Source organism: Balaenoptera ricei, chromosome 18 (genome assembly GCF_028023285.1).
Source record: "Balaenoptera ricei isolate mBalRic1 chromosome 18, mBalRic1.hap2, whole genome shotgun sequence".
NCBI lineage: Eukaryota > Metazoa > Chordata > Mammalia > Artiodactyla > Balaenopteridae > Balaenoptera > Balaenoptera ricei.
In genome coordinates this window covers 18,139,082-18,166,613 of record NC_082656.1, presented here as the reverse complement: position 1 = coordinate 18,166,613, position 27,532 = coordinate 18,139,082, and the positions used below count along the sequence as shown (strand labels likewise).

Below are 27,532 nucleotides of genomic sequence, written 5' to 3'. Positions count from 1 at the left end.
TCAATTGTGAACAGAGCCCAGAAGATGGTAAAAAATATTTCTTTACTGTTCTCATCACATCATTATTCATTCCTGACCCCCAGCTATGCTCCATGACAAGGCCCAGAGCACATCTCCTTCACTAAAGCATTGAGAATTGCATTCATGAGTGGAGCCCCTGCAAGCTCTCTCAAAGGAGAGCTCTGTGGTTGCTTTCCTTGGTAAGCCAGGTAAAAGGTACTACCACTGATATGGTCTTTCCAATTCTAATAGGGATAATGGATCTCAGAGTGGCAGAGGTAGTGGTAGCACTTAATCACCAAAGACAAATTGGATGCATCTACTGTAAGGGGTAATCAGAATGCCTTGGCCTGCAGAGATCTTTGATGGTGGTTAATTTATCATGCTATTCCTAGGAATAAAATAGGTAGACAGTCTGTTAGAGTACTGCTTGATCTATATGAGAGGGGAAAACTTCAGGTCTGGTAGCCAAACACCTGACTTGAGTCACCACCGTGGACAGTCATGGCATCTTATCCCGTTTCCAAATGTAAGTCAATTCACAGACCCAAAGCTCCTTGATTAAAGAGGAGGCAGGTGCCCCTTGGGGAAGAACCCTGCTGTCTCCAGAACATAACCGGAACACATGGCCCAGAATCAAGGGGTGAAAGTAGGAGTGGCTCTTCTTACTGTTATACCCAAAAACTCACTCACAGGTAATTGTCGCTTCTCATCCTGATAACCCTGAGCTCTGCTGGCTGGGAGGTCTTCGTCCCCAAAGAGAAAATCTTTCCACCAGCGGAAATAACAGTGGTTCTATTAGATTGGATGGTGAGGCTTCCACCTGGCCATTTTGGGCTCCTCATGCCATTGAACCAACAGGCAGAAAAAGCATTACTCTAATGACTAAAGTGATTGACCTTAATTACCGAAGGGAAAGTGAGTTGCTGCTACACAATGGGGACAAGGAGGACTATGTCTGGAACACGGGGGATTTTCTGGGGTGTCTTTAGTATTTCCATGACCAACGTTAAGGGTTAATGGAAACCATAGAAACAAACAAACAGGAAAACAAGATAATTGACTATTGGGTTCTTTTGGGAATGAAGGTTTGGGTTATTCAAGTAGAAACCCCACCAACTGAGCATCTGACTGAAGGAAATACAGAATGATTCTAGTCTGCTTGTTACCGTGACATATTTTCACTGTAATGCTAGAAAAAACAAGTCTATGTCAGTTTCCTTCTGTTCCTGCTGGTGGAGCGTAAATGTTATGGAGCCATAAGCATGGTCATGTGCTTCCTTCAAGGTGAAGACTGCCTTACTCATCCTTCCATCTAGCCCAGCCTTGTGCTTGGCACATAGTAGATGCTGAAAAATATTTGTTGAATGAATAAGTTCAGTCTTCCCAAAAGAATCAAAAAGAAAATTTTCTACCACCATTTCTGAGAAGAGTTATGGATAATACATAAGTTATGCCAGTAAGTATGCCAATCTTATTTTCCAAAATCCTTAACAAATAGGCAGGAACTGTTTTATAACTAGTGTGACAACTGCTTACAAGAAGATATATGTGTGCTTCTAAAATGTGGGAACTTTGTTCTTGTGATGGGTTTAAACATTTTCCCTGTAATTTAACTTCTATTATTATATTTGCTTTAAAGTATCCTTCAAAAAAAAATTTTTTTTTTGGCCACGCCACGCTGCTTGCGGAATCTTCGTTCCCCGACCAGGGATTGAATCCGAGCCATGGCAGTGAAAGCACTGGATTCTAACCACTGGACCGCCAAGGAATTCCCCAAACATTGTTTTAAAAAGAGGGGCTTCATTGTTTGAATCTTCATAAAGTCTGAATCTGTAAAGTCCAGCAAATACTGAGCCTTTTCTAAAAATGAGTTTAATGGGAGGAACAAGGTCCAGGAAAAAATTCAGGAATGCCAACAGAAGACACGTTGTAGTAAAATTCATTAGTATTTTTTTTTTTTTAAATTAACCGCACACAGCACGTGGGGTCCTGTTTCCCCAACCAGGGATCAAACCCTCGCCCCCTGCAGTGGAAGCATGGAGTCCTAACCACTGGACCGCCAGGGAAGCCCCTTCTTTAAAGTATTGTAAATTTCTAAGCCTCAGTGTACATAGTCCAATCTAATTACAATATAACACAAGGCCAAAAAACACGTTTTCTTATTAACTGTCTTTGAGGCCACACCTCCATGTCTGCACATTACCCAGGAATGACAGTCAGTGAATCATTAACTGCTGTTTATTTATGCTAATGGAGAGCTGTCACATAGATAATCCCGAAAGGCAGATATTTATTTCATCATTTTTGGCACCTTTACAAGAACCAGCCACTGAATAAGGGTAATCAAACGTGAATCTATCTAATGGTCTATCCTGGCCTTTGTTCAGTCTCGGACAGTTGTATTAGGATGTGTTTTGTAGGACTGCTAAACTATCTTTCATGTTCTCAGCGTTAAAACGGATATACTCCTAAATTCCTAGCTTCTATCAAAAACCCTTTAGAAACCTTTCCTTTAGAAATTGTTAACGGATTTATCTAATCACATGGCAGTGTAGAATGAACTTTATACAGTGCCTGAAGGAGTAAGTGCTTATATTTATTTAATGAATACTGAATTACCTGGATTTTACTGTTTCACCTTGCCAAAGACACCTAATCTCTCTTGGGCCGCTTTACCCATGGGGGGAGTGAGGATTTGGACAAATGGTCTCCAAGATGCCTTCTGGTTTAACAATTCAGTTTCAAAACGACCTCTCCCTATACCACCTCGCAATCCTGTTTCTTACACAGCATGAAGATAATATGGAACTTTTTGCCTCTAAATATTCTTTTCCTTAAGTTTCAAGGGTTGCTGCCTTAATTATTAGTGTTCTGGAATTCGACAGCAAGTCCAAGTTCACTGCACCCATCCACACTCACCACGATTCTATAGATTGGGATAAGGTTCCTCCTCAGCCTTGACTTCCAGACTGAAAGGCTGTTGTGTCTCGTGTGCCTTCTCTGGGTCACTGGTGCTCTTCTTCCTTGAGCTTCTTCAACTCACCTTTTCACCAGAAACGCAATAAGTGAACCAAACATAGGTCAGGAAGGACAAGTTTTGTGTCTTGTTTCTTATCATGGGTGATAAGATTCTCTGCTTAATTTTCAAAACCCTTTCTGATAATAGCATTTTACATATGCTTTTGATTGTGACCACACACTGGGCTGGTACTTCAGAGATCTTTGTGTGACCTTAAATAAGACCTAGGAGACCATCATACAATTTATCCCCAAATATACAATTTCACAGTTTCTTGTTCATCACTGGTAAGTCACTTCCGTCTACTCACAAAACTGTGTGAAACCTCTTATTTACCGTGTTGAACTAGCACTACATTCCTCAATAAACTATAGTATCATCTCCCCTTTTCAGAATAAACACAAATTTTTTTTGCAATATATCATTTTATATTTTATTTATTTATTTATTTATTTATTTTTCCTTGGGTCTTTGCTGTACTTTTTTATTTTTTTAACATCTTTATTGGAGTATAGTTGCTTTACAATATTGTGTTAGTTTCTGTTGTATAACAAAGTGAATCAGCTATATGTATACATAACACAGTATGCCCTCCCTCTTGTGTCTCCCTCCCACTCTCCCTATCCCACCCCTCTAGGTGGTCACAAAGCACCGAGCTGATCTCCCTGTGCTAGGCAGCTGCTTCCCACTAGCTATCTATTTTACATTTGGTAGTATATATATGTCCATGTCACTCTCTCACTTTGTCACAGCTTACCCTTCCCCCTCCCCATATCCTCAAGTCCATTCTCTAGTAGGTCTGTGTCTTTATTCCCCACTTGCCCTTAGATTCTTCATGACCTTTTTTTTTTTTTCTTAGATTCCATATATATGTGTTAGCATATGGTATTTGTTTTTCTCTTTCTGACTTACTTCACTCTGTATGACAGACTCTAGGTCCATCCACCTCACTACAAAAACTCTATTTCTTTTTATGGCTGGGTGATATTCCATTGTATATATGTGCCACATTTTCTTTATCCATTCATCTGTCGATGGACACTTAGGTTGCTTCCATGTCCTGGCTATTGTAAATAGTGCTGCAATGAACACTGTGGTACTTGACTCTTTTTGAATTATGGTTTTCTCAGGGTACATGCCCAGTAGTGGGATTGCTGGGTCATATGATAGTTCTATTTTTAGTTTTTTAAGGAACCTCCACACTGTTCTCCATAGTGGCTGTATCAATTTACATTCCCACCAACAGTGCAAGATGGTTCCCTTTTCTCCACAACCCCTCCAGCATTTACTGTTTGTAGATTTTTTGACGATGGCCACTCTGACCAGTGTGAGGTGATACCTCATTGTAGTTTTGATTTGCCTTTCTCTAATGATTAGTGATGGTGAGCATCCTTTCATGTGTTTGTTGGCAGTCTGTATATCTTCTTTGGAGAAATGTCTATTTAGGTCTTCTGCCCATTTTTGGATTGGGCTGTTTGTTTTTTTGATACTGAGCTGCATGAGCTGCTTGTACATTTTGGAGATTAATCCTTTGTCAGTTGCTTCGTTTGCAAATATTTTCTCCCATTCTGAGGGTTGTCTTTTCATCTTGTTTATGGTTTCCTTTGCTGTGCAAAAGCTTTTAAGTTTCATTAGGTCCCATTTGTTTATTTTTGATTTTATTTCAGTTTCTCTAGGAGGTGAGTCAAAAAGGATCTTGCTGTGATTTTATGTCAGAGTGTTCTTCCTATGTTTTCCTCTAAGAGTTTTATAGTGTCTGGCCTTCCATTTAGGTCTTTAATCCATTTTGAGTTTATTTATGTGTATGGTGTAAGGGAGTGTTCTAATTTCATTCTTTTACATGTAGCTGTCCAGTTTTCCCAGCACCACTTATTGAAGAGGCTGTCTTTTCTCCATCGTATACTCTTGCCTCCTTTATCAAAGATAAGGTGACCATATGTGTGTGGGTTTATCTCTGGGCTTTCTTTTTTAAAAAAAAAAATTATTTATTTATTTTATTTTTGGCTGTGTTGGGTCTTCGTTGCTGCGTGGGCTTTCTCTAGTTGCGGCGAGCAGGGGCTACTCTTCATTGCGGTGCGTGGGCTTCTCATTGCGGTGGCTTCTCTTGTTGAGGAGCATGGGCTCTAGGAGCACGGGTTTCAGTAGCTGTGGCTCTCAGGCCCTAGAGCACAGGCTCAGTAGTTGTGGCACATAGGCTTAGTTGTTCCGTGGCATGTGGGATCTTCCTGGACCAGGGCTCGAACCCGTGTCTCCTGCATTGGCAGGCGGATTCTTAACCACTGCGCCACCAGGGAAGCCCTCTCTGGGCTTTCTATCCTGTTCCATTGTAACACAAATTTTAATGTGACAAATCCTTGTATAAATCCCTGGAGATCCTGCATCTCCTATTTCCTTGTTTTCAATTTAACTTATTTGGAGACTCGGCAATAGTCTTGAATGATTCGGAATCACAAAGTTTAAGAAAACATCTAGTTTGGTCTCTAACCCAGCGGGAACCATATTTATGAGATCTCTGGGATAGTCATCTAGCCTGTGTATTGATTATATTTTCTTATTTTCTGTATTCTTGATGCTTTACTGGGGCCTTACTGTCAGAGGAGGGACTGCTTCACCCACAGTTGGCTAATTCCTAGAGAAGGCAAACCACTCGCCCCAAGGAGCCTGCCTTTCATTTGTAAACCAACCAATCCAGAGCCCCCCACCTTCCTTACCTGGCTCTTACATTCCATGTCAATCAATATTTCCTTGTCCTACTCACCCCAGGGCCAGGTACCGGACAATTTGGGACAGCCCCCGTACCCCAGAGCCTGCTGAAACTATTCAAACTAGCCAATCCTGAGTATGCTTACCCTGCCTTGCACATGGAAACCACAATAAGGGCTCACACCCTTGCCTTCCCCTTGCTCCTTCTGCCTCCTGACCAACCCTGATGCTTACCTGTGAGTCCCTGTGTGGCAAGGTGTGCCCTCTCCTCTTGGGAACTGTAACACTATCTTTTTCAACAGCAGTAGTTTCCTGCTCTCCATACCTGAATAAGAACAAAACCTACATTTTAAAAACAACTGTTAAAACAATTCCAGGGACCAGAAGTTCATTTCTTTGCAAGGCAGCAATTTCAGTAGTGAACTAAGTAGGAAAGTTCTTTTCCATCTTAAATTAAAATCTGCTTCCCTGTACCTTCTAATAATTCTTCCTCCAGGGCAATAGAGAATAAATCTACCCATTTTTTTTCAAGTGATGAACCATCAGATATCTGAAACACATCTATGACTGTCTTTCCTGAAATACATTTGTGAGAATCACACACACGAATCTACAGATTATTATTTTTTTTTTGGCTTTATTTCTAGTCAACTTCTTCAAATGATTAGCATTTCACAAGTCATACCAGCTTCAATAGCCCAATGGATTGAATACATTCTTCCAACATTCCCAGTGTCAAGGACCATTCATTCATTCATGCATGGATTAATTAAGCAGCTGCTCAGCAGCCTGGTAGCCTTTGCTGGTTTATCACTGCCCTTGATTTCAAGTGCAGTGTCTGCTGGAACTGGTCTACTCCACATGTGGCTTCACTAGCACTTACTTGCCTGGGTCTGGGGACCCAGTTTGTAGTGGTGCCAGGCATGGCATAGACTAAAATTTCTGAATCCTTTAAGATGAATTGCCATGAAACACTTTTTATCCTTAAGTTAATTGTGTTGTGATTCTACTGCAGCCTTTTAGATTTCTAAGTGTGAATGTAAAATTCCCCCATTCTCTAGTGTACAGGGCTTCCTCCAGAGTCACGTTCTTTCCTCGTTTAAAATTTTTTTCCCCAAAATAGTATGTTTATTGTAAAAAAATTATCAGATAAATTTGCAATGAAAGAGCTAGATCCCTGTAATCTTATTCTCAACATATGGTATTTTTGATGTTTATATTACATCATATTTTTCTTATACATAAGGATCTAGTTTTTTGTTTTTTATTGGTTGTGCCATGCTTGCAGGACCAGGGATTGAACCCCAGCCCTGGCAGTGAAAGCACTGGGTCCTACCCACTGGACCATGAATCAGATTATACATACAAATGTTTCACAACTTTTTTTTCATTTATCAATATATCTTGGGTATTACAGAGCCATACTTATGAATGAATTACTATTAACAGAGTTCCTTGAGGCCAGGGACTATTGTGTTTAAGTATTTATGAAACACAGCACATAAATGATTCAATTTTTGAATGACTACATTGTAATGATTCCTACGGAACTACAGATTACACATTTCAGCCAATACTGGGACAATTTTTCCTTTCAATTTCTATAGAAGTCTTGGGTGGTGTGTGATTCATTTAAATTGCTAATTATATCTAACGTTGTGTTTATACTCATTATTTCAATAATTTGGTCTCAGTTTTTTTAAAAGAGCAAGTTGAAAGGGAGTCTCATATCCTATTGCACGAGTTTAATTGATTCTATTGTTTCCACTCATTCACGTGCAGTCCAGTTAGCTCCCCAAAGTATTTCCCTGCCAGGTTGCATAAATAATGCAAATTAATGTAAGTGGTAGTTGATTATATTCCATTTATGAGTACTATGTACAGGGAAACTCCACAGTTTTGATTATAAATTTTCCACTCACAATATCTAGTGTTTTTACATTATGTAAAAGAAATTACTGATTTAATGTAATTTATCAAGATTAGTCTAAGATTTCACTTCCATTTCCAGCTATGCTTTTGCTGGTCCATATCTAGACTTACATTAAGAAGTAAACGTACAGGGACTTCCCTGGCAGTCCAGTGGTTAAGACTCCTCGCTTCCAATGCAAGGGGCATGGGTTCCATCCCTGGTCGGGGAACTAAGATCCCACATGGCGTGTGGTGCGACCAAAAAAGTATTAAAAAAAAAAAAAATCGTTTGGTTAAAAAAGTAAACATACAGTAAAAAAAAAAGAGATGTGAGCAACACTGTCATACATGTGTCTGTTTTTGTTAATGATTTTAAAAAGCCTTAAATTATATTTTGTACCATTCTTAAATTATAATAGTTTGTAATCCAAGTTGAAAATATATTCAAATAATCTTAACTGATGAGCCAAAAGCAGTTAAAAGCCAAATTCTCTTTTTCTGGTTTTTAATAATGTAAATTTATTATTTATGAGATTTTCATTGTTTCACATATCTAACACTGCAAATCCCTTGCAATGTTTAAATCACTGAAATAATAACATGGATAATAAATCACTGATTAATTTTCAATGTGAGTATAAAAAGCTACACCAGTGTGAACAAATGGATTTTTGCAATAAACAGAATCAAGACAGTGGACAATCTCTTCAGCCAGGAACAAACGCAGGTTTTTGTGTGTTAAAATACAAGAATGTTTTATGTCCCATCCATGTCTATATTTAGCTATCATTGAATAGTTAGGCTATAGGTATGTATCATACTAACGGTCTGCTGGCTTCAAGAAAGGCTTTATTTTTAAATTTCTCCTAGCTCAACATAGTTTCTTAAATAGACTTTATTTTTTTAGAATGGTTTAGATTTACAGAAGAATTGAGACAATAGTACAGAGTTCCTATATATCCCCTCTCCCAGTTTCTCCTGTTATTAACATCTTACATTATTATGGTTCATCTGCTATAATTAATAAACATATTGATACATTATTAACTAAAGTCCATGGTTTATTCAGATTTCCTTAGTTTTTACCTAATGTCCTTTTTCTGTTCCTGGTTCGCACATTACATTGACTTGTCGTGTTCCCTTAGGCTCCCCGGGGTGTGACAGTGTCTCTGACTTTCCTTGTTTTTGATGACCTTGACAGTTCGGAGTACTGCTCAAGTATTTTGTAGGACGCGCCCCTACTGGAATTTGTCTGATGATTTTTCTCAAGATTAGACTGAGGTTATAGGTAATTTTCCTAAGAGAAATTAGATACCTAGAAATTAAAAACACATCTAGACTTCATCAAACTGTTGCCATGGACATAGCTCATGTACCATTTTTAGTATTGTACCTATTCTGTATGATTAGAGGTAGCAAAGATAGTCTTGAGAAAAGAATATGATGATTAAAAAAAAAAGTTTGGCTTTTAAAAAAATAAATAAGAGGTAGGTAACATTATAAAGAGAGCAAACAGTAGTTATATTAATTCTCTTTCCGAAGTAAGCATATTCTTTATGAATTAAAACTACTAGGCCAGAAAGTCAGATAAAAATGCATAAACGATATAAAGTTAGTTCAATTCTATGTATCTACAGAGGTAAATTTGGGATTTATGTAAATAGATGTTACTCAGGTATATCTATGATTTCAAAACACATTGTCACGTTTGTGTCTATCAAATGAACAATAAATAAATATTGTGCAGAATTCTTTTGTCTATGGGTCAAAAATAGTCTTAAATCCTTTGAAAATTTAGAGTAGGCAATCATTCTCAAAGGACTCTCTCCTGAGCAGTGGTTCTCAATCTTTCGCGTGGATCAGAATCACCCGAAGGGCTTGTTCAAACACAGATTCCTGGGTGCTATCCCCAGCAGTTTCTGATTCAGTGGGTCGGGGGTGGGGCCTGAGTGTCCATTTCTAACAAGTTCTCAAGTGAGGCCGAGGCTGACGGTTTGAAGGCCACACTATGAAAACCACTGAGCAGTCAACAAAGAAGCTGCGTTCATTAATTGCCTACGATGACGAAGGTGTTTTATGTATGTAATATTATTTAACGAGTTACAGAATCTTATCAAGGGTATGATTATCCCTTTTATAAATGGGGAACCTGCGCTCAGAAAGACTGAGGAACTTGCCTGAAGAGATAATGGGATCAGGTGGCAAAACCACAATTCAGATCTCCTTCAGTTCTAAAGCCCTGTTTTTCTAGTACAACATACTGCTCCGCGTTGGTAAAGGAGTGAAACGCACGCATCCTTTGCATGCCCATCTGGAAAGGAGACGGTACCAGATATAGAAAGTGATTTGTTCAGCTTAGTAGGGTGTTATCTAAAGGTCAGGGATTCTTCCTGAAAACTAGGCAAAGGCTCAGGGTTGTGGAGAGAATTCACTTATCTCCGAACTTCTGAAATAATCAAGGGTGAAGTGAATTACTGTATAATTAACAGGAAGAACATGTATTTAATATAGTACTGAATAGTCCTTAATTACTAATATTTTATTATTCCTTACAGAAAAATGCACATTTAAATAAAAGTCCTTAAAAGAATAATCTCATTTCCACTTAAGTTGAAAGCATGATACTATTCTAAATGTCTGCTGTGTACACTACATCACCAATCAACCACTACTTACTCAGGTATTGAAGTAACACAGCATGATGGTCTTCAACAAAATACTCTGACAGCTACTACGACACTTATCTCCTTTCACAAAGAAAATCAAAAGCAATGACATACAAACAAAATAAGCAATTTAAATTTTAAGAAAAGTGGTACATTTTATAGTAAATAAATCGCCAGAAATGAAGTTGCCAATAACATAAATTTGTCACCTTGTTATACTCTATATAAAAAAGACACTGAGACACAAAATTATTGGACTGCAGACTTAAAATAGTTAATGAGGTCTACACTTCAGCATGACAAAAACCCCCACCCAACTCTGTATCTCTATCAAAACAAATATTTTATCTTAAGAAAGATTCCCTTTTAAATATCTATATACGTATTTCCATTTAATACTGTTAATCAAACCCACAGTTATATTTAAATAAGAATTAAATAAACTGCCCCAAATGCTGATTTCATTATCACAAAACCTAAGTATTTTAAATCACAACTTCAGGATGGTATATTGTATACATTGGTTCCTTAGACAACATTAACGAGCATATTTTTAAGGATATATTGTCATCTGTAGGTCAGGTAAAGCTTTATTAAATGGTAAACACTTTTAACAGTGCAGAAATACAAGTTTCAAAAACAAATACATTCAGAAGATCTGCTGTTCAAATAATATCTTTTCAAAACCAGGTGGAGGAGTATGATAAAATTCACTGAACTGGCAATCCAAAATTGCACTGTCATCAACTAGAGATAGAAAAAAAGAAAATAAATTAGAAGCAAACACCTTAATTTGAATGAATACATAAATTATAAACTGTTTTCATAATGCCATAATATTAATAGGCAGGAAGAATAAACGCATCTGCTATCCAGGTTACAAAACATGATCCTATTGGGTAAAAATAACCACAATGAAGAATAAAATCTATCAAGAACACTGAAAGGAAATACACCAAATTTTATTAATAATTATTTCTAGATGATGTAAATATCGGTAATTTGAGTTTTTCCTTATTTACCTACCTGTATCTTCTCAATTTTACACATTAAGATAAATTACTTCTCAAAAAATATTTTATTAAAAAAAAATTATAGATTCACAAAGAGTAGCAAAAATAATACATAAATTCCTGTGTACGCTTCACTCAGCTTCCCCTAGTGGTAACATCTTACACAACTACAGTACAATATCCAAACCAGAAAACTAACACTGATACTAACACTGTTCATTAGACTGCAGGCCTTATTTAGCTTCTACATATTTTTACCAGCATTTACTCAAGAAATGAATGCATATATCCCCACAAAGACTTGTACATGAATGTTCACAGCACCTTTATTTGTAATGGCCAAAAACTGGAAACAACTAAATAGCCATTAACAGGTGAAGGGAAAAAACAACTGTGATATATCCACACAATGAACTATACTACTTGGTAATAAAAATCAATGAATTGTTGATACATGCTACAACATGGAAAAATCTTAAAATAATTATGCTGAGTAAAAGTAGCCAGACAAAAAAAGAATACAAATTGTATGATTCTATTTATATAATACTCTAAAAATGCAAGATAATCTGTAGTGACAGAAAGCAGATAGTGGCTGCATGGGGTGGGTGGGGAGAGGTGAGTAGAAAGCATTACAAGGGGGCAGGAGGAAACTTAGGGGTGATGAATATGTTCATTACCTTGACTATAATGATGATATGGGTGTTCACTTTATAGCTACTTGTTAAACTGCACATATATGTTTAATACACATTAGTATTTTATACTTCATAATAAATGCAGAAAAAAAGTTAAGTACTGGATTTGACATTCATGAACTCACTAGTGATTTTAACAAGGGTGGCTTCAGTGAAGTGGTGGTAAAGGCAGCCACACCGGTTGAAGAACAGGTGAACGATACAATATAAACAGTGACGGAAGCTATTCTATAAGAAATGCAGACATATAGAGAAGGGTAAACAGAGGACTGGTGAGGGTACGAGTTTAAGGGAGGGTATTTTGGAATGAGAATGATTCAGAATGTTCAACAGACATTGAAGAGAGAGGTTGATGACATGAGACAGAGACGAAATAATGACAGTAAAGTCCCAGAGTTGGGGAGTTTGAAATCTAGACCAGAGACAGTTTTTTGAACATGAAGGGCACCACTTCCTCTAAGATGGGATGGGAAGAAGACAAGACTGGAGTAGATCCAGAAAAGCTTCAGGAGGATGGGGAGGAAAGCTGGAGTTTACCACTGATGGTCTGTTTCTCTATAAAGTGGAAGGGAAGGTCAATCTATGGAGAATGAATAGGGAATTCAAGAACTACAATGAAAGTCTGGAACGTGCAGAGACGTAACAACACTTTTCTTCAGTGTTATGCAGTGTTGTCTCTCCATAGGTTGAATGTAAGAACTGACAAAATGAATGACTGGATGGATCTAGCATTAGGGATGGGATAGAAGACAAAGGGTAAGGGAATTTGAATTTTATTTTTATCTTTGATAGTATCTGGCTAAAATATTTGATTTAATTGGACTGATTTATCAATTTCAATTTATAAAATACATTACTATATATAATTTACTATCTTTAACTTTATTACATTAAAAATAATGCCAAATCAAAGAAACAATTTAGAATAAAAATCTCATTTGCTATATGCATTTATAACTCAGTCATTCTACTGATATTTATTTCATTTCTCAGACTAAACTATTTTGAATATTAAGCTACATTCCCATGTATTTAAGTAAATACATTTCTTTTAGGCTTATCCAATATTGCAAATAAACTAACCTATATCAAGTTAAAAAATACACCTTTACATGCAAAGACATGCAAAGATAGAGAAGGCAAAAATCACTGAAAAGTAACAATTTAGGAAAAAAGAAGATAAATGAAAATCTTAAAATAAAGCACAGGCTATGACTGTTATCAAATTATTAAATATTTTTATTTGTTGCTGTATATTTTTCTGCCATCCCGAACAAACACTGTTACTTTTCCAGTAAGTTACTACAAAAAAGTTAACAATTAGCTTTTATTATGGCTCAAATCCTTAGATTAATTGATTAAAGTAATTAAATGAGAAAATGTTTTTAGAGCAACTAAAACCACAGGCAGAAAAATCATATACCTGTTGATTTAAAGTTGATAACATAAAAAATGAAGAATAGAGTGATAAAGGCACAGTGCTTATGTATATTTTTTATAGAGAGATACCTTATTTTTTAGAGATACATATAAAATAGTTAAGAATAAATTGGTATAATGTCTGGCATTTGCCTCAAAATACTACAAGGAGGGGGAGATGAAGAACAGGAGGACTGCAGGGAGGAGATGAAACGTGATTGGCTACTAGTTGATAATTGTTTGAAGCTGAGTGATGGGTACATGAAAGTTCATTATTCTATTCTCTTTACTTCTATACATGTTTGAAATTTTCTGTAATAAAATTAAAGTAACTAACTGGTACAGAGTCATCTCTAAGTAACCCAATTCTTGGAGGGATACACTTGTACAGGAACTATAGTACTCACACATACATGGCTATCAAAAGCAAAACAATCAATATGAAACCATTCTAAGTCACTATTTGTCTCAGAAGAGTTTTAACATTTAGGTAATTTTATAAAGGAAACCAATGCTCAATCTACATGAAATTCCCATCCCTATTTCCAAAATATTCTTTACAATAACATTTCCTGGCCATCTAACCCTCTCTAACAACTGGCAGAAATATCTTTTTGTAAATTCCGTAAAGCTTTTTGGAACTTTCTAGAATATAAGACTATATGATCTAAAAGGGAATATGGTTATTGCATATTTAAGTATAATCATTGTATTTAGCAAGTTTGTTTTTTAAATATATGGGGAATAAAAACTTTCCTTAGTCCTGCCAAGTGGGATTGTGATAACCTACTGAGTACACTACAGAGGTCCTTATTAACTTGTCCAGCCTTCTGAATGACAGCTATAAAGTTAATGAAAATGCCAAGCAAAAGTTAACGTGTATCTAATAATGTTTAGAAATATTTTAGCTTACCATAAACAACTGGATACACTGTCCCTCGTATACCTGATGCTGGACAATGCATGTTTTTCCCATTCAAATATACATTTAATTCTACATGGTCATATGTAATACCCTAGGAAGCAAAGTAAATATTAAAAAGGGTAAAAATATACATGTTCCATAAAAACCTGAACAGTCAGAAAGCACTGATTGGGGAGGATGGAAACACAAAAAACTAAGCAAAAGGTCACAATAGCTTGTATTAAGGTTTACAGTTAGGTAGAATTCACTTGAACTGAGCTAAAAAAAATTAGTGGTGATTATGTGGGGGGAAAAAGGTAAAATCCCAAGAGTCCACATTAAAGGTAAAACTAAATCCTAGTATTATATTCAGATAATCTGGATTTTATATTTTGAATATTAAGATGATATAAGCACTATATACTGTAAGCAGAGAGACCTTTTAAACTCATATAGAAAACACTGTTCTTTATATATAGAATTTGATCTCAAGGGAGGAAAACAGTGAAGTTTTCACCATTAGGGATTATTACCTGTCACTGCTTTCAATTGTGATGAATTGTCTTTATACAACATATTTCCAAAAAGAAATGATATATTTCTGTGTCTCTTTACCTTGGCTTCAAATATGTCAAGTGAATTACCAAGGTAAAGTGGGTATTTACAACTGCATATAAGTGGTAATTAGTATCAAGTTGAAAAACAGAAAAACAACAGCTCAAAAGACTTTAAAAAGACAACAGAATAAAAATATATTACTTTGTACATTATTAATGGTACAAAAATCACAATAATAATTATTATTATTAAAATGCTGGAAAACAAATAATCTGTATTATGTACCAAACACTATTCTAGGCACTTCATATTTACTCATTAATCCTTGTAAGATAGGTATTTTTATTATCCCCATTTTACAGATGAGGTAGCTAAAGCACAGAGAGGTTAAATAATTTACCTGAGTTTGCACAGTTAGGAAGTGGCAGAGCTGGGATTTAACCTCATGCAGTATGGCTTCGGAAAACTTATTCTTAATTGCCATGCAATTCAAAACTTCAAAACTTTTAAGAACTTTTAAAACTCTCTTTAAGACTTTGTACAATATTTACTAACTGATGACAAAAAGAGAGCTTTACTTTGAAGAATTAAGAATAGACAGTGGAGACCTTTCGATAGAAACCATCACAGTCCAAGAAGCAACCACTTCAGGGATTTCTGACTGTGGATAAATTATATGAACCTACAAGCTTTTAAAGGCAGAAAAAGATCTTACAGATGATCTAGTCTTAACTCCCTCACTTTCCAGTTAAGACAGCAAAGGCCCAGATGAGTCAATGTGTTAAGCGCTATAAAAGATTCTCCTCAAATCTTAGCAAAGCCAGGGTTAGACTAAACACAGAAAGATAAACGCTGCTTTTGTTTCATTTCAGTTTACGTACTTAAATAATAAAGCTAAGTGATGGCTAGGATTAGCTTTTTTAATGAAGAAGTCTGTTTTCATTAAAAAAACATGATTACAAAAATAAATAAATAACATGATTACATAAAAAGCAGTGTGTTACTCTCTTTACGGGATTACCGGGAATCCAGCAGTTCAGATCAGCAGGCTGTAGTCTGGGCACCCTTCCCCACCTGGTGGCAGCATCACCTACTGCAAGCAAGCAAATTTTCAACCCCGCCCTCCAGCACCAACACCCAAGAAAAAAGCGAGGAAGGATGTGAGAACCTCCGCCCTCCAGCAGCAGAGTTTAAGTTCAAGTATTTTCTAACTTACTCTGTCTTTTTTTTTTTTTGGCTGTACCAAGTGCATGAGGGATCTTAGTTCCCCGACCAGGGATCGAACCCATGCCCCCTGCAGTGGAAGCGCTGAGTCCTAACCACTGGACCGCCAGGGAAGTCCCTTAATCTGTCTTTTTATATGCTCTAGAAACTAGGTTTGATTCTCTCATAATGATACCGAGAAATGTGATGCGTTCTAAGGATTTATCAATAATTATTTGCAGGTTTGGTGAAGCGACTCTGAAATTAGACTGCCTGACATCACTCCAAATAAGAAGTTATTACTTAACTTTTAATCTGTAAAATGGTAATAATAGTACCACCTATTTCACAGGGTCATTAAGAGGATTAAACAATTTAATCCCTGCCAGGCACTTAAAGCCGTTCTGGCCCATAATAGATGCTAGAGAAGTGTTTGCTATTATTATTATTGTTACACAGAATGTTTATGAAACTTCTCTGAAATTAAACTGAAAACTGCAATTTTAAAATGTAATCTGCACTTTTCAATACTATATATAAAAGGAAAAAATAAGCATAAGCTGTTTTAGGAATGCCTCCCTGGTGCTGTAGTAGGCCCTGTTGGTACTGTATGATTACTGTATAAATACAATCATTTGGTTAGATGTTGAAAGCTTGTTTTTCTTGATTCTCCTGAGAGAATGGTATATGACTGAAATTCTACACATATGTGAATGTTTTTCCTGTCTTATAATTCATTCCTCTTTTCCTATGCTATTGTCAGTAATTTAGTGAAATTTGTTCTCAAATGTTTAAACTAGGAAGATAAAGTTAATAGAGTAAGATAATGTTTTACTTTTCAGGGTTCTGCTTATATTTCATCTTTTTGAGTCCTCCTTTTATCAGAATGGGCATAAAAACTCGAAGTCTAATTTATTTATTTATTTTAATTTTTGGCTGTGTTGGGTCTTCATTGTTCTGCGTGGGCTTTCTCTAGTTGTGGCGAGCGGGGGCTACTCTTTGTTGCAGTGTGTGGGCTTCTCATTGCAGTGGCTTCTCTTGTTGCAGAGCACGGGCTCTAGGTGCACAGGCTTCAGTAGCTGTAGCACGCAGGCTCAGCAGTTGTGGCTCGCGGGCTCTAGAGCACAGGTTCAGTAGTTGTGGCGCACGGGCTCAGTTGCTCCGCAGCATGTGGGATCTTCCTGCACCAGGGATCGAACCCGTGTCCCCTGCATTGGCAGGCGGATTCTTAACCACTGCGCCATCAGGGAAGTCCCTCAAAGTCTAATTTAATAATGCTGACAGACTAAAAATGACATTCTTAAATCTGTCAATTTGAGGTATCAGTCACCTCAGGGAATGAGACAGGAAGGCAAGAATAACACACAGAAGTTCAGCAGATCAACAAAAAAAAACATTTGTTACTGATTAACCTTTCTTATGTTTGAATTTCAGTTTTTAGTATAAACAGGTTGATGGCAACAACTTGACTTCAAGATTCTCTTCCATGAAATAACCATTTGAATAAGGGTGTTCTACATTATGGGCATCTGGCAATGACCTACAAACACAGAAGCAACTATTCGAAAGGAAGAACAAGGAAAAGCAGATTTTAAAAATGGTTTATGCCTTTAGTTTCCTTTAGTTAATTTAGGAAAAACATACTTTCAATAATTTACCTATTTAAAGACTCTTCTTCACATTTTTTAAATTGCATAAAAGATCAGACCAAAATTAAAAATCTTCATTTCCACATCTTCCTTCACTCTCTTCAAAATACTGTATACTTCTTTAATTTAATAACCTGGATTTACCTTGTCTGTTTTATCTTATTATTAGAAACTCTAATTATTTACAGATTCCTTTCAACTTGGTATGAGAGCCAGGAACCCAAGGCTCTGCGTAAGGAGACCCAAGAATTCTGTTCTCAGTCAATAGCTAATGGCCTGAACTCAGTGTGTAAGGTTCTTGGACAACACTGTTTGAGAGGAAGTATCTGGAAAAAGACAGAAAGGGATCTTTGGATTACATTTTCAATAGGGTGGCTTTGGTAGAGACTTAAATATATCTAGTTGGGAATAAAAACAGAGAAGTCAATAATATGTAACTCCTTCTATCCCCTGCTTTCCAAAAAATGTTTTCTACAATCAAGCCTTAGAATATTGAGTCAGTTTTTTGAAGAGTTCTGAGAGTGAAGGAAGTTTAATAAGGTTATGTTTAACGAGGACCAACGCTCCTGATAAAATGCTGTACTTCTTTAACAGAAGTTCATAACAAATTAAGCAATAAATGTCAAATTTTTCTCTAAGAGATCTCCAGCTGCAAAAATACCTAATATTTTCTAATATAAGGGTTAGCAAACTTTTAAAATTGTGGGCCAAGATTTCTTTTATGTGAGAGAAGCAGGAAATGATCAGCAGTCAACCTGTCATCAACTCTCCCTTAAATGGAAATAAGGGTTCACGCTTATTTTCCTGGCCAGTGGCAGCTCTAGAAAGGAGAAGGCAGTTAGGTAAGGCAGCAGTATCTACATCAAGTGCTCTCTTTGGAAAATGTACTACCTCATTAGATCCAATTCTGGTGCTTTGGAATTCAAACCACAAACTCAGAGGCAAAACTAGAAATACTAAAAGCAGTTCAAGTTTAATAATTTACAGTGGAAAACAACTCCACAAGAAAACTCACCACCACGTCTCCCTCCTGTGGAAGGTTGTTTGCTGGCAGCCTATTTTTCTCCTCGTTGTTGTGATATAGAGCGCCATCATTTCTCATCACCAGACTGTGCACATCTCGGCCAAGAGGGATCTGATTCAAGTTAACTTTCTGAGTTGCAACGCCAATACCCCAGATTCCTAAAAATATAATAGTTTAAATGCTCCCCAAATCTGCAGAATACAAATATGAAAGGAGTTGTTTTTAAAGAAAGTGGCGTATTATCACTAAACTATTTTTTTGTTAATCTTTAAAAAAATTCTTTTAAAAGTAGTTTGCAAACTATACCATGTTCTCTTGCAGATGTAGTACAGCCTGGGAGATAAGCGAGTGGGCCCTGGAGTTGTACTGCCTAGGTTTAAATTCTGACTTTGCTATGTCATCTTGGGCAAGTTACTTAACCTCTCTCCGCTTCCTCACCTGTGAACTATGGATTCTAACAGTACTCACCTCTTAAAGTTATTAGAAGATACAGCAAGATCATCCAAGTGAAGCACTTGGAACAGTGTAAGTATTAAAAAAAAAATGGGTAAGTAAAGCACAGAGGGAGTATTTTTAAAAGATACTAGCTATTGTCATTATTATTATTATTATTCTCTAAAAATACTATTAAAAGCTACACAATGAATTTAAATGGCCTGGGGTTCTATTTCAAGCACCACCTTTGAGAAGCAGGAATTTACTGTCTTTACTTTTTGCATCTATAATATGTGACAAATAATATATGACCCGGTCAGTACCATGGAGAGGAGAAAAATAATGATAAAGTGTAAAATGATTTTCTTATCCAATACCTTAAGTCCATGAGTTTAAAACCTTTTGGTCTAAATTGACTTTTAAAGCAAGCAGCTCTCTTCTTAATCTAACAGAATACCTACAGCCCCTGGTTACATCTCAAACTGTTTCCTTCTCAGTTTTTATCAAAATCAGGTAGGAGAAATTCTATAGATCAAAGAATGTTTGAAGACCATGTTGTCAATCAATCAGTTTTCCTGGATTGAGTGAGACCATCAGAAAGCTGCATGCCTGGACTTCACTGCCTTGGCCTCCTAAATAATTTGATTATATAATTTATCCTCCAAGGTGGGACAAGAGTGACAGCAGGTGATAATACTAATTTCATGGGACAACAGTTCTGCACAGGGTTACAGAGTCCCCTTACTCCTAAAGAACTGTGCACACTGTGATACACTTGGGCACAACTGCCTGAAGCTTTCATTGAGGGAACAATGCTACAAACTCCAATAATGCACTTATTCTAGAGATATTATTGAGGATAGCACCCTTTATAGAAAATCCACATAAAAATTTGTATTACATTTCAGGCTCAAGGAACTACTCGCTTCTCTTGAGAAAAGGTATGTTATACTTGAGAAGATTACAGTAACCAGAGACATTTTGCAGCCAGTGAGTTAACTTACAAAAGAATGGAATGGAGGACAGATTCAAATTTATTTCACACACTTAAGAAAAATCAGTATTTAAAATGAATTTAAAAAACAAGCCCCAGAGGAATATTTTATGTCATTCAAGTAAGAGTAGGAGCAGAATTAATATACTCCACTCTAGATTTCCTATTCTGTACGTATATTACTCATGCCATGTTTCACTAGACATTTCTTTATAATAAAGCCTTAAAAAAATTTCCCCATATTCAACACTGCCACAAGTTAACTAATTAATAACTATCATAATACTCATGTAGAATTGCTATACAACTCAAGAAACTTCAGAATTAAAATAAATTAAAAAAAATTTAATTGAAGTATAGTTGATTTACAATATTGTGTTAGTTTCAGGTGTACAGATTCATATATTTTTAAAGAGACTTTAGACTTCTATCAGAATTCTAAATCTGCCAATTGCTTCAGAAGACATTGAATCAGGGAATCTTAACAAGAGTTAAGAGAAAAACTCAGGGTCATAAGATTAATTTTATCCTAAGATAAAACAGCAAGAGTCTACACCTTATATGCTTGACCAAATGAAATGGTTTATCTAGCTGCCACTAATAATTAACCATATTAATAATAATGCTTGTGCCTTAAACTGAACCAGTATGTCCTGTCTTTAAAACGCTTGCATACATATAGCTCATGTGAAGCAGGAAGGGCAGCTCCTGTAATCCATTTTATAGATGAGAAAACTGAACCTAATATAACAAAATTGACTAATTAAACCAGGATCCACAATAAGATGTGGAAGAAAAAGGCCTTCTAAGTAAGCGTTTAGTGTTTTTTTAATTACCTCATTAATCTTTTTCATATATTGAAAATTACTCCTCATATTTAGAATAATTAGGACTTTTAATAGTCAAGTACCATTATACCAACCTGTGGACTGGATTTTGAATTCAAAGTAGCTTTTGTTTTGATGTAAAGGTGCACTGGCTAAACAACCTCCTGTTCCACATATTCTTCTTCCATTTTTTACAATGACAACATCCGTTCCTAAACAAAAGAATATAGACACTGTGTAAAGTTTTGTATTCTCTTATCCAACAATCAAGGTTAATTTGTTTCACTTTTAACTCTTGGTCTCCAAAAAATAGGGAGACTATATATACTTTGAAATATAAAAATATTGATAAATTATTTAAAATATTTAATTTACTTTTTTCCTGGGAGAACATTAATTTGTGGCTAGAAATCTTGTTTAATTAGGCAGTTTCAAATAAACAGTAATTCTGAATTATACTGAATATTTAAAACACTTTTAAGGTAGAAGTAGACTTTTTTTTTTTTTGGCTGCGCCACGTGGCTTGCGGGATCTCAGTTCCCTGAACCCCGGACCATGGCAGTGAAAGCCCAGAATCCTAACCACTAGGCCACCAGGGAACTCCCAGAAGCAGACTTTTAAAATTTTAGCCAATGAATCAATCTGATGATTTCATAAATATCTTGATTTAAATAAAAACATAAACACTTAAAAGAAACTGGCAAATTAGTACCATTTTCAGTTCAATCTAAACAAATCAATCTGCTAAAAACTGACTGAATGTCTACTAGGTACAAGGTCCTATACTAGTGCATTGGTCAAGTAAGAACTGAAGATGAATGGAACACGGAAAGGAACATACATCTATGTTCTTGAAATAGCTGACACGAGGCTTCCCTGGTGGCGCAGTGGTTGAGAATCTGCCTGCCAATGCAGGGGACACGGGCTCGATCCCTGGTCCGGGAAGATCCCACATGCCGCGGAGCAACTAAGCCTGTGCACAACTACAGAGCGTGCACTCTGAAGCCCAAGAGCCACAACTACTGAAGCCCGTGTGCCACAACTACTGAAGCCCACGTACCTAGATTCCGTGCTCCGCAACAAGAGAAGCCACCACAATGAGAAGCCCGTGCACCACAATGAAGAGCAGCCCCCGCTCACCGCAACTAGAGAAAGCCCGCGCGCAGCAACGAAGACCCAACGAAGCCAAAAGAAAAAAAAAATGGGGCTTCCCTGGTGGCGCAGTGGTTAAGAACCTGCCTGCCAATGCAGGAGACACGGGTTCGAGCCCTGGTCCGGGAAGATCCTACATGCCACGGAGCAGCTAAGACCGTGAGCCACAACTACTGAGCCTGCGCTCTAGAGTCCGTGAGCCACAGCTACTGAGCCCGTGTGCCTAGAGCCTGTGCTCCACAACGAGAAGCCGCTGCAACGAGAAGCCCGTGCACCACAACGAAAAGTAGCCCCTGCTCGCCACAACTAAAGAAAGCCCGCGCCCAGCAATGAAGACCCAATGCAGTCAAAAATAAAGAAATAGCTGTCATGGAAAAACGCTAATTTTAGGATTTTAAAAATGTTTGTAAGATAGCTGCTGTCAATCATATTGCAAATATGTAAACAAGATTTTAACATCATTAAATGCACTGTATTTTCATGGAAATTTTTAGTTCAAATAACATTTGATAAATGAGAGTGAGAAAGTCTCTTGATAAGGTGACTCCAATACCAATTCTTTTCCAAATATTGATTTAGGAAAGCTTATCAGAGAACATGAAGAAAGTTAACAAAATTCTAAAACGTAAGAAATATCCCGTAACATTGAGGCATGTGATTCCCAAGATCTGTAACCAGTACGACTTTTCTGGTAATAAGTGTACAAGCCAAGCAGATCTGGCTGTGAGAACTGTAGGGAACTCCTCCAGAGGGGGTTAAATAAAACTAGAACATAGTAACAAAAGGTATGAACAGGGAGGCAGGTCTCTCATTAACTCAGTGTTGAATTCATACTTAAAAAATTATTTGGGACAAATACATAAGAGAAATACCAAATTTTCAGATTTTATCACAATTCTAAACTGGTTGATTTAAGAAAGACACTCTCTTATTTAAGGTAAAACTAAGATCCTATTATATGATTATTAAAAATTTATTAGCATCCATTTTTTTTTCTAATGACAAATGTTAAACCGCAAATTCTGGTAAAGTGTCTCTATACATAATTTACATCCTGCTGCCCCATATACCTCAGCAGTTTCAACTGGAGAACATCCAGGGCCCAGCTCCTCCTTGATGGCGAAGACCATGGAGTGCTTGGCATCCAGCAGACGCTCGACAAATGACTGATACAGAAATGAATGAATACACTCTGCTAAGTACTGTGTAGTGGACATGTAGCATCTGTTTTCCCTTTGCCAACAGACTTCCCTCTGGAGATCAAAACAGTTCCAAGGAAGCTGACTCAATCTCTGGTTTCAGGGGTACAGCTTTGACCTAGGTTAAGTCAATCAGTGCATTCCACATTTCCTGGCCACAGTGACTGAGTGAAAAACGGTTATATGACCTAAGCCACTACCATCAGAGATAGTCTCAGGACTTTTGCAGAGAGAATGAAGGGATAAAGATTCTCTCATTCTTGCTGGATCTGAATGAGGAAGCCTACAGCCCAGGGAGAGGCTGCAAGTTATCATGGATGCCAGCCTTCAGGAAGAAGCAGCAGAAGACAGAGGAAAGAGAGGAAAAGAAGCTCAGTCCTTAGCAGCACTGAGTCTTCCTGAAGATAGTGCTGTTTTTGTACTTTTAAATTTACATGAACCAATAAATTTCCTTCATTGTTTCAACTATTTTGAGTTGCAGATTTTACGGCTTGTAACTGAAAGCATCCTAAGTGAAAAACATTTCAAAGAACTATGCAAATAAATGGTATTTTTTTTTTCAAACCCAGCAATACCTTTTGGTTCTCATACAAAACTCTGAGTTGGAACCACAGAACCAACTCTGAATATGCTATTATTCTCTTACTTCAACCTCATTTCTTATCTCCAAGGCATTCTGCTAGGTACTGAGAAGTTTTATACAGAAAGATGGATATATTCACAAAACATTCTAGAGTGTTTGTGAACCACTGGGGAATTATCTTAAGCTTATTCCATTTCTCTTTTTTAAGTACAAAGATATCTTATATTTGGATCTATGTGATTTGTACAGTTTCATTAATTATCAAGATTGTTTAGAAAGCCAAGGCAAATTTGAGTATAGCCAGAACACATATAAACATAGCCAAAGTGTATTTTTTAAAAAAACATTAGACATTTCCAAATGAATGGCATCCCTTTCAAAGTAGCTACCTTGGAAGACATTCATTTCTAAAAAGTCAATTCACAATTAAATACGGAGGTTGTGGTAAAAATGAAGATATTTATAAAAACTACTCCACAGAAAATCCCAAGAGGAATTCCAAATAGTTTTAAGTGATGCAGCATCACCAAAATAAGTGACAACTTTGAAAGAGACAACATTCATTTGCATATTACATGTACAGACTATTTTCTAAACAAAAAACCGCAATCACATTCTTTAGGTGACCTAATACAGCCTTTCACATATCCAAATACAGGCATATTCACTCAGTGTGCTTCTCATATTTCAACTTAAGATCAACTGATGCTTGAAACCTGTTCCTAACTTGATGAGCCTCTCCTCAAATTATTTGCTTTCTAAAATCATGCTTCTTCTGTGATTGAAGAATTTGAATTTACTGGAAGACAGGTTAAGAAAAGTTTCCATGCAGAAAGTAATGAGGGATGACATTACTCTACTGAAAGATGCTGGGCAGCTTTGGAAAAAGGAGAACATAGTGGAATGAGTACAAGTGACCGGTTCTTCGTGGAAGAAGAGACCAGAGAAAAGGAATCCTTTAAAGAGCAGATTGTAGTAATTCAGGAGTTTGGCAGTAGAGATAGAAAGAGCTAAAGCTGACCACACGCTCTAGGAACTACGTGTGGTTTTCCTTTACTGTGTTCCTAGCATCTAAAACAATGCCTACCGCGTAACATCAGTCAATAAATATCAGCTGGGTGAATGAATAAATGAAATGGAAACATTTTCTGAGGGAAATTATAGAATTTGAACATCTGTCTATAAATGATGATGAATAAGAAATAAAGAGATACACATACATATATATTTATGTATCAGGGTTCTATATTATACTTGGGAAATCTAAGAATTAAAATACCCACATACCAAGTGGTAAACAGTCATCACATTTGTGATTTAGTACATGCTATAGACATATAATGAGCAGAGTATTTCCAGAATTATAAAGAATCTGGGCGGGAGAGGGTTTTGCTATAAATATTAAGAATTCCCTTTGTTATTTCAATGCACTGTCCTTTAGCCAAAGAGAGATGTGGGAAAAACTGAAAGTGCAGATGTATACTTTGAAGAGAATTATCTGCAAAAAAGACAGTACTCTGAAATAATTATAGTGGGAAATCTCTCCTTCTAGAACCATATTCCAGAAGCACGGAACTACATGGGACAAGTCTAAGAACAGAAGTAATAAGGTGGTGAAAGAGGGTACAGAGGGGAGGAGAAGAACGTTAGGAGAGAAGCTGTAAGCTCATTCGACATTGGAAGGAAAAAACATAGATGCGAAGAAGCAAAGCGCTGTTTTATTTCTGCAATAGCCTGACCTGCTGGGAAGAGGCCGGTCAGGAGAAATTACAATACCTCTAGGCATGACTAACAGGAGTCGGACAGTGGGAGGTTTTCGTTGAAATGACAGGTTCTGACCTGAGCGGTGGCTTCAGGCTTCTGCAACTTGCCTTGTTTTGACTTTAGGAGGTGAGAGGAAAATCATTTCCAATAAAACAACCGATAAATGATGGGCTAAGAGAAAGCTCTCAGGGCAGAGGAAGGAGCCGAGGACAGCGAAAGCTTTCTGAAAATGTGTGGGACTGGATGGAGCTCGGCGGTGGAGCACCGTAGGAGGAGCACGGAGTCCTCCCCACTCCCCTCGAAGGTGACGTCTTACGAGTCCCAGGAGGCGGCAGCCGGGAGGACACTGCTGTGGAAACGGGTAGGTCCACACACCCATCGTCCCAACACAAGAGCTGACAGGGCTGCGCCGCTCTGAACGCAGAGCCGGGCCGAGGCGGGGTCGGCCGGAGTCTGGAGGAGACCCGCGAGGCCAAACCGGGTCGAGGGCAGCGTCACAGGGTGAGGGACAGGGGGCGGAGCCCGGCGGGGCCCGGCAGCGTGCGGTCCTCGTGACTCCAGGCTGACCCCGACCAGCCGCGCCCGACCCGGGGTGGGCCGTTGGGTCTGGGGAAGGGAGAGCCCTTACCCATGTGCTGCGTGTCCAGCTGCACGGCCGGCATCTCCTTCAGAGGGATGTGGCCCGTCCCGCCATCTCTGCAGCACCGCAGGCAGCAGAACACCGAGGCGGCCATATCTCAGGGACCTCCGACGCCGCCGCCACCGCCTGCCGCGCCTAGACCGCGGCGGCACCACCCCCTACCCTCTGCTCCGCCTCCCGCCCCCTCCCGAGCGCCGGAGGGCGTCTGGGTGGAGCGCGGAGGCCGGTACCGCGACGCCGCAGGCCGGGAAGGCGCAGCGTAGGCTGAGGCGAAGCCAGCCTAGGCGGAAGATACGGAGGACCGGCTGGAGGGGCGGGGCCGAGACGGGGGCGGGGCTAGTGGCGAGGCGAGGCGGAGCGCGTGCCGGACGGGCGGGGGACGGCGTGCGCCTGCGCGCGGGAGACTTTTTCCTTTCGGGTCTCCCCGTCTGTGTCCCGATATTGACGGCTGCGCGAGCTTGTCTGGTCTCTACAGAAGCTCAGGGGTCTTCGGGTGCTGTATTCTTAAAACTGTGTCCCCCACTTGACGTTATTTTTAGGGATGAGTTGACAGAGGCAAATCTGGCTGGGGGAGTGGGAGCTGATTTAGAAGAGCCCCAAAGTTTCCCCTGCGCGCCCAGGAGTGAGAGAACTTTGCCTCCTCGGAGAGCCTCCGCCACACACCCCCATCACGGCCCCCCTACCGTGGCGGGTTTCTGAAGAGTTTTCTCAAGTCCTAAACAGACGCAAAGGGCCCTGGAGTAATGGCTGTTGGTGACTGCACCGTGGATATGCACCCGGCGCTGTAAATTGTCGGTCCTGCTGCATTTTAGGTGCAGAGATAGGCGTTCCGTGACCTTTGGTGCCGCGCGGTCGCGGGAGCCCAGGAAGCCACCCCGGGAGGGGACCCCTGGGGCGGGGCGGGAGGGCGATGCTTGACGGGCCTCTTCCAGGCTCACCCTGTTCGTGGACAGAGGATTCGGATTCTCATGAGTGTGATGGGAACTCGGAGGCAGCGGGAAGGCTGCGGGGCCTCCAAGGGAAGTACTCAGTTCCTACCGCGTGTTCTTTCTTGCGTGCACGTAGGATCCTCCCGTGGCGAGCGCCTGTCATCTCCGTGCTTACTTAGATCATCCGCCCCTGATCCATTTTTGCATCTTATGATAGCATTTGGCGTCTGGAGATGGTC

The 27,532-nt window shown here is 38.4% G+C and overlaps 1 protein-coding gene across 2 annotated transcripts; it reads right to left on the bottom strand.

The window, feature by feature from the left end:
• Nucleotides 1–8,515: 8,515 nt before the first annotated feature.
• SPRYD7 (SPRY domain containing 7) lies at nt 8,516–26,661 on the bottom strand. 2 transcript variants are annotated; one of them, XR_009498765.1, is made up of 6 exons: nt 26,353–26,661; nt 21,122–21,238; nt 18,762–18,928; nt 14,346–14,448; nt 10,313–11,049; nt 8,516–8,933 (listed from the first exon to the last, which is right to left on the bottom strand). XR_009498765.1 is itself a non-coding variant. In XM_059903078.1 (5 exons), exons 1-5 carry the CDS (start codon nt 26,456–26,458, stop codon nt 10,952–10,954), a joined length of 591 nt encoding a protein of 196 aa, XP_059759061.1. In that variant the 5' UTR covers nt 26,459–26,661; the 3' UTR covers nt 8,516–10,951. The 2 variants fall into 2 exon arrangements, 1 of the variants encoding a protein (XP_059759061.1); XM_059903078.1 differs by having other exon boundaries at nt 8,516–11,049.
• Between the last annotated feature and the right edge of the window lie 871 nt (nt 26,662–27,532).

Excerpts from the sequence above, each read along its gene's own strand:
- SPRYD7 (XM_059903078.1), bottom strand. The coding sequence starts at position 26,458 with ATGGCCGCCTCGGTGTTCTGCTGCCTGCGGTGCTGCAGAGATGGCGGG. Across the intron at positions 18,929-21,121 it reads ATTCAAAATCCAGTCCACAG|GAATCTGGGGTATTGGCGTT; the intron begins GTTGGTATAATG and ends TTATATTTTTAG. Across the intron at positions 14,449-18,761 it reads CACAGGAGGGAGACGTGGTG|GGTATTACATATGACCATGT; the intron begins GTGAGTTTTCTT and ends TTTGCTTCCTAG.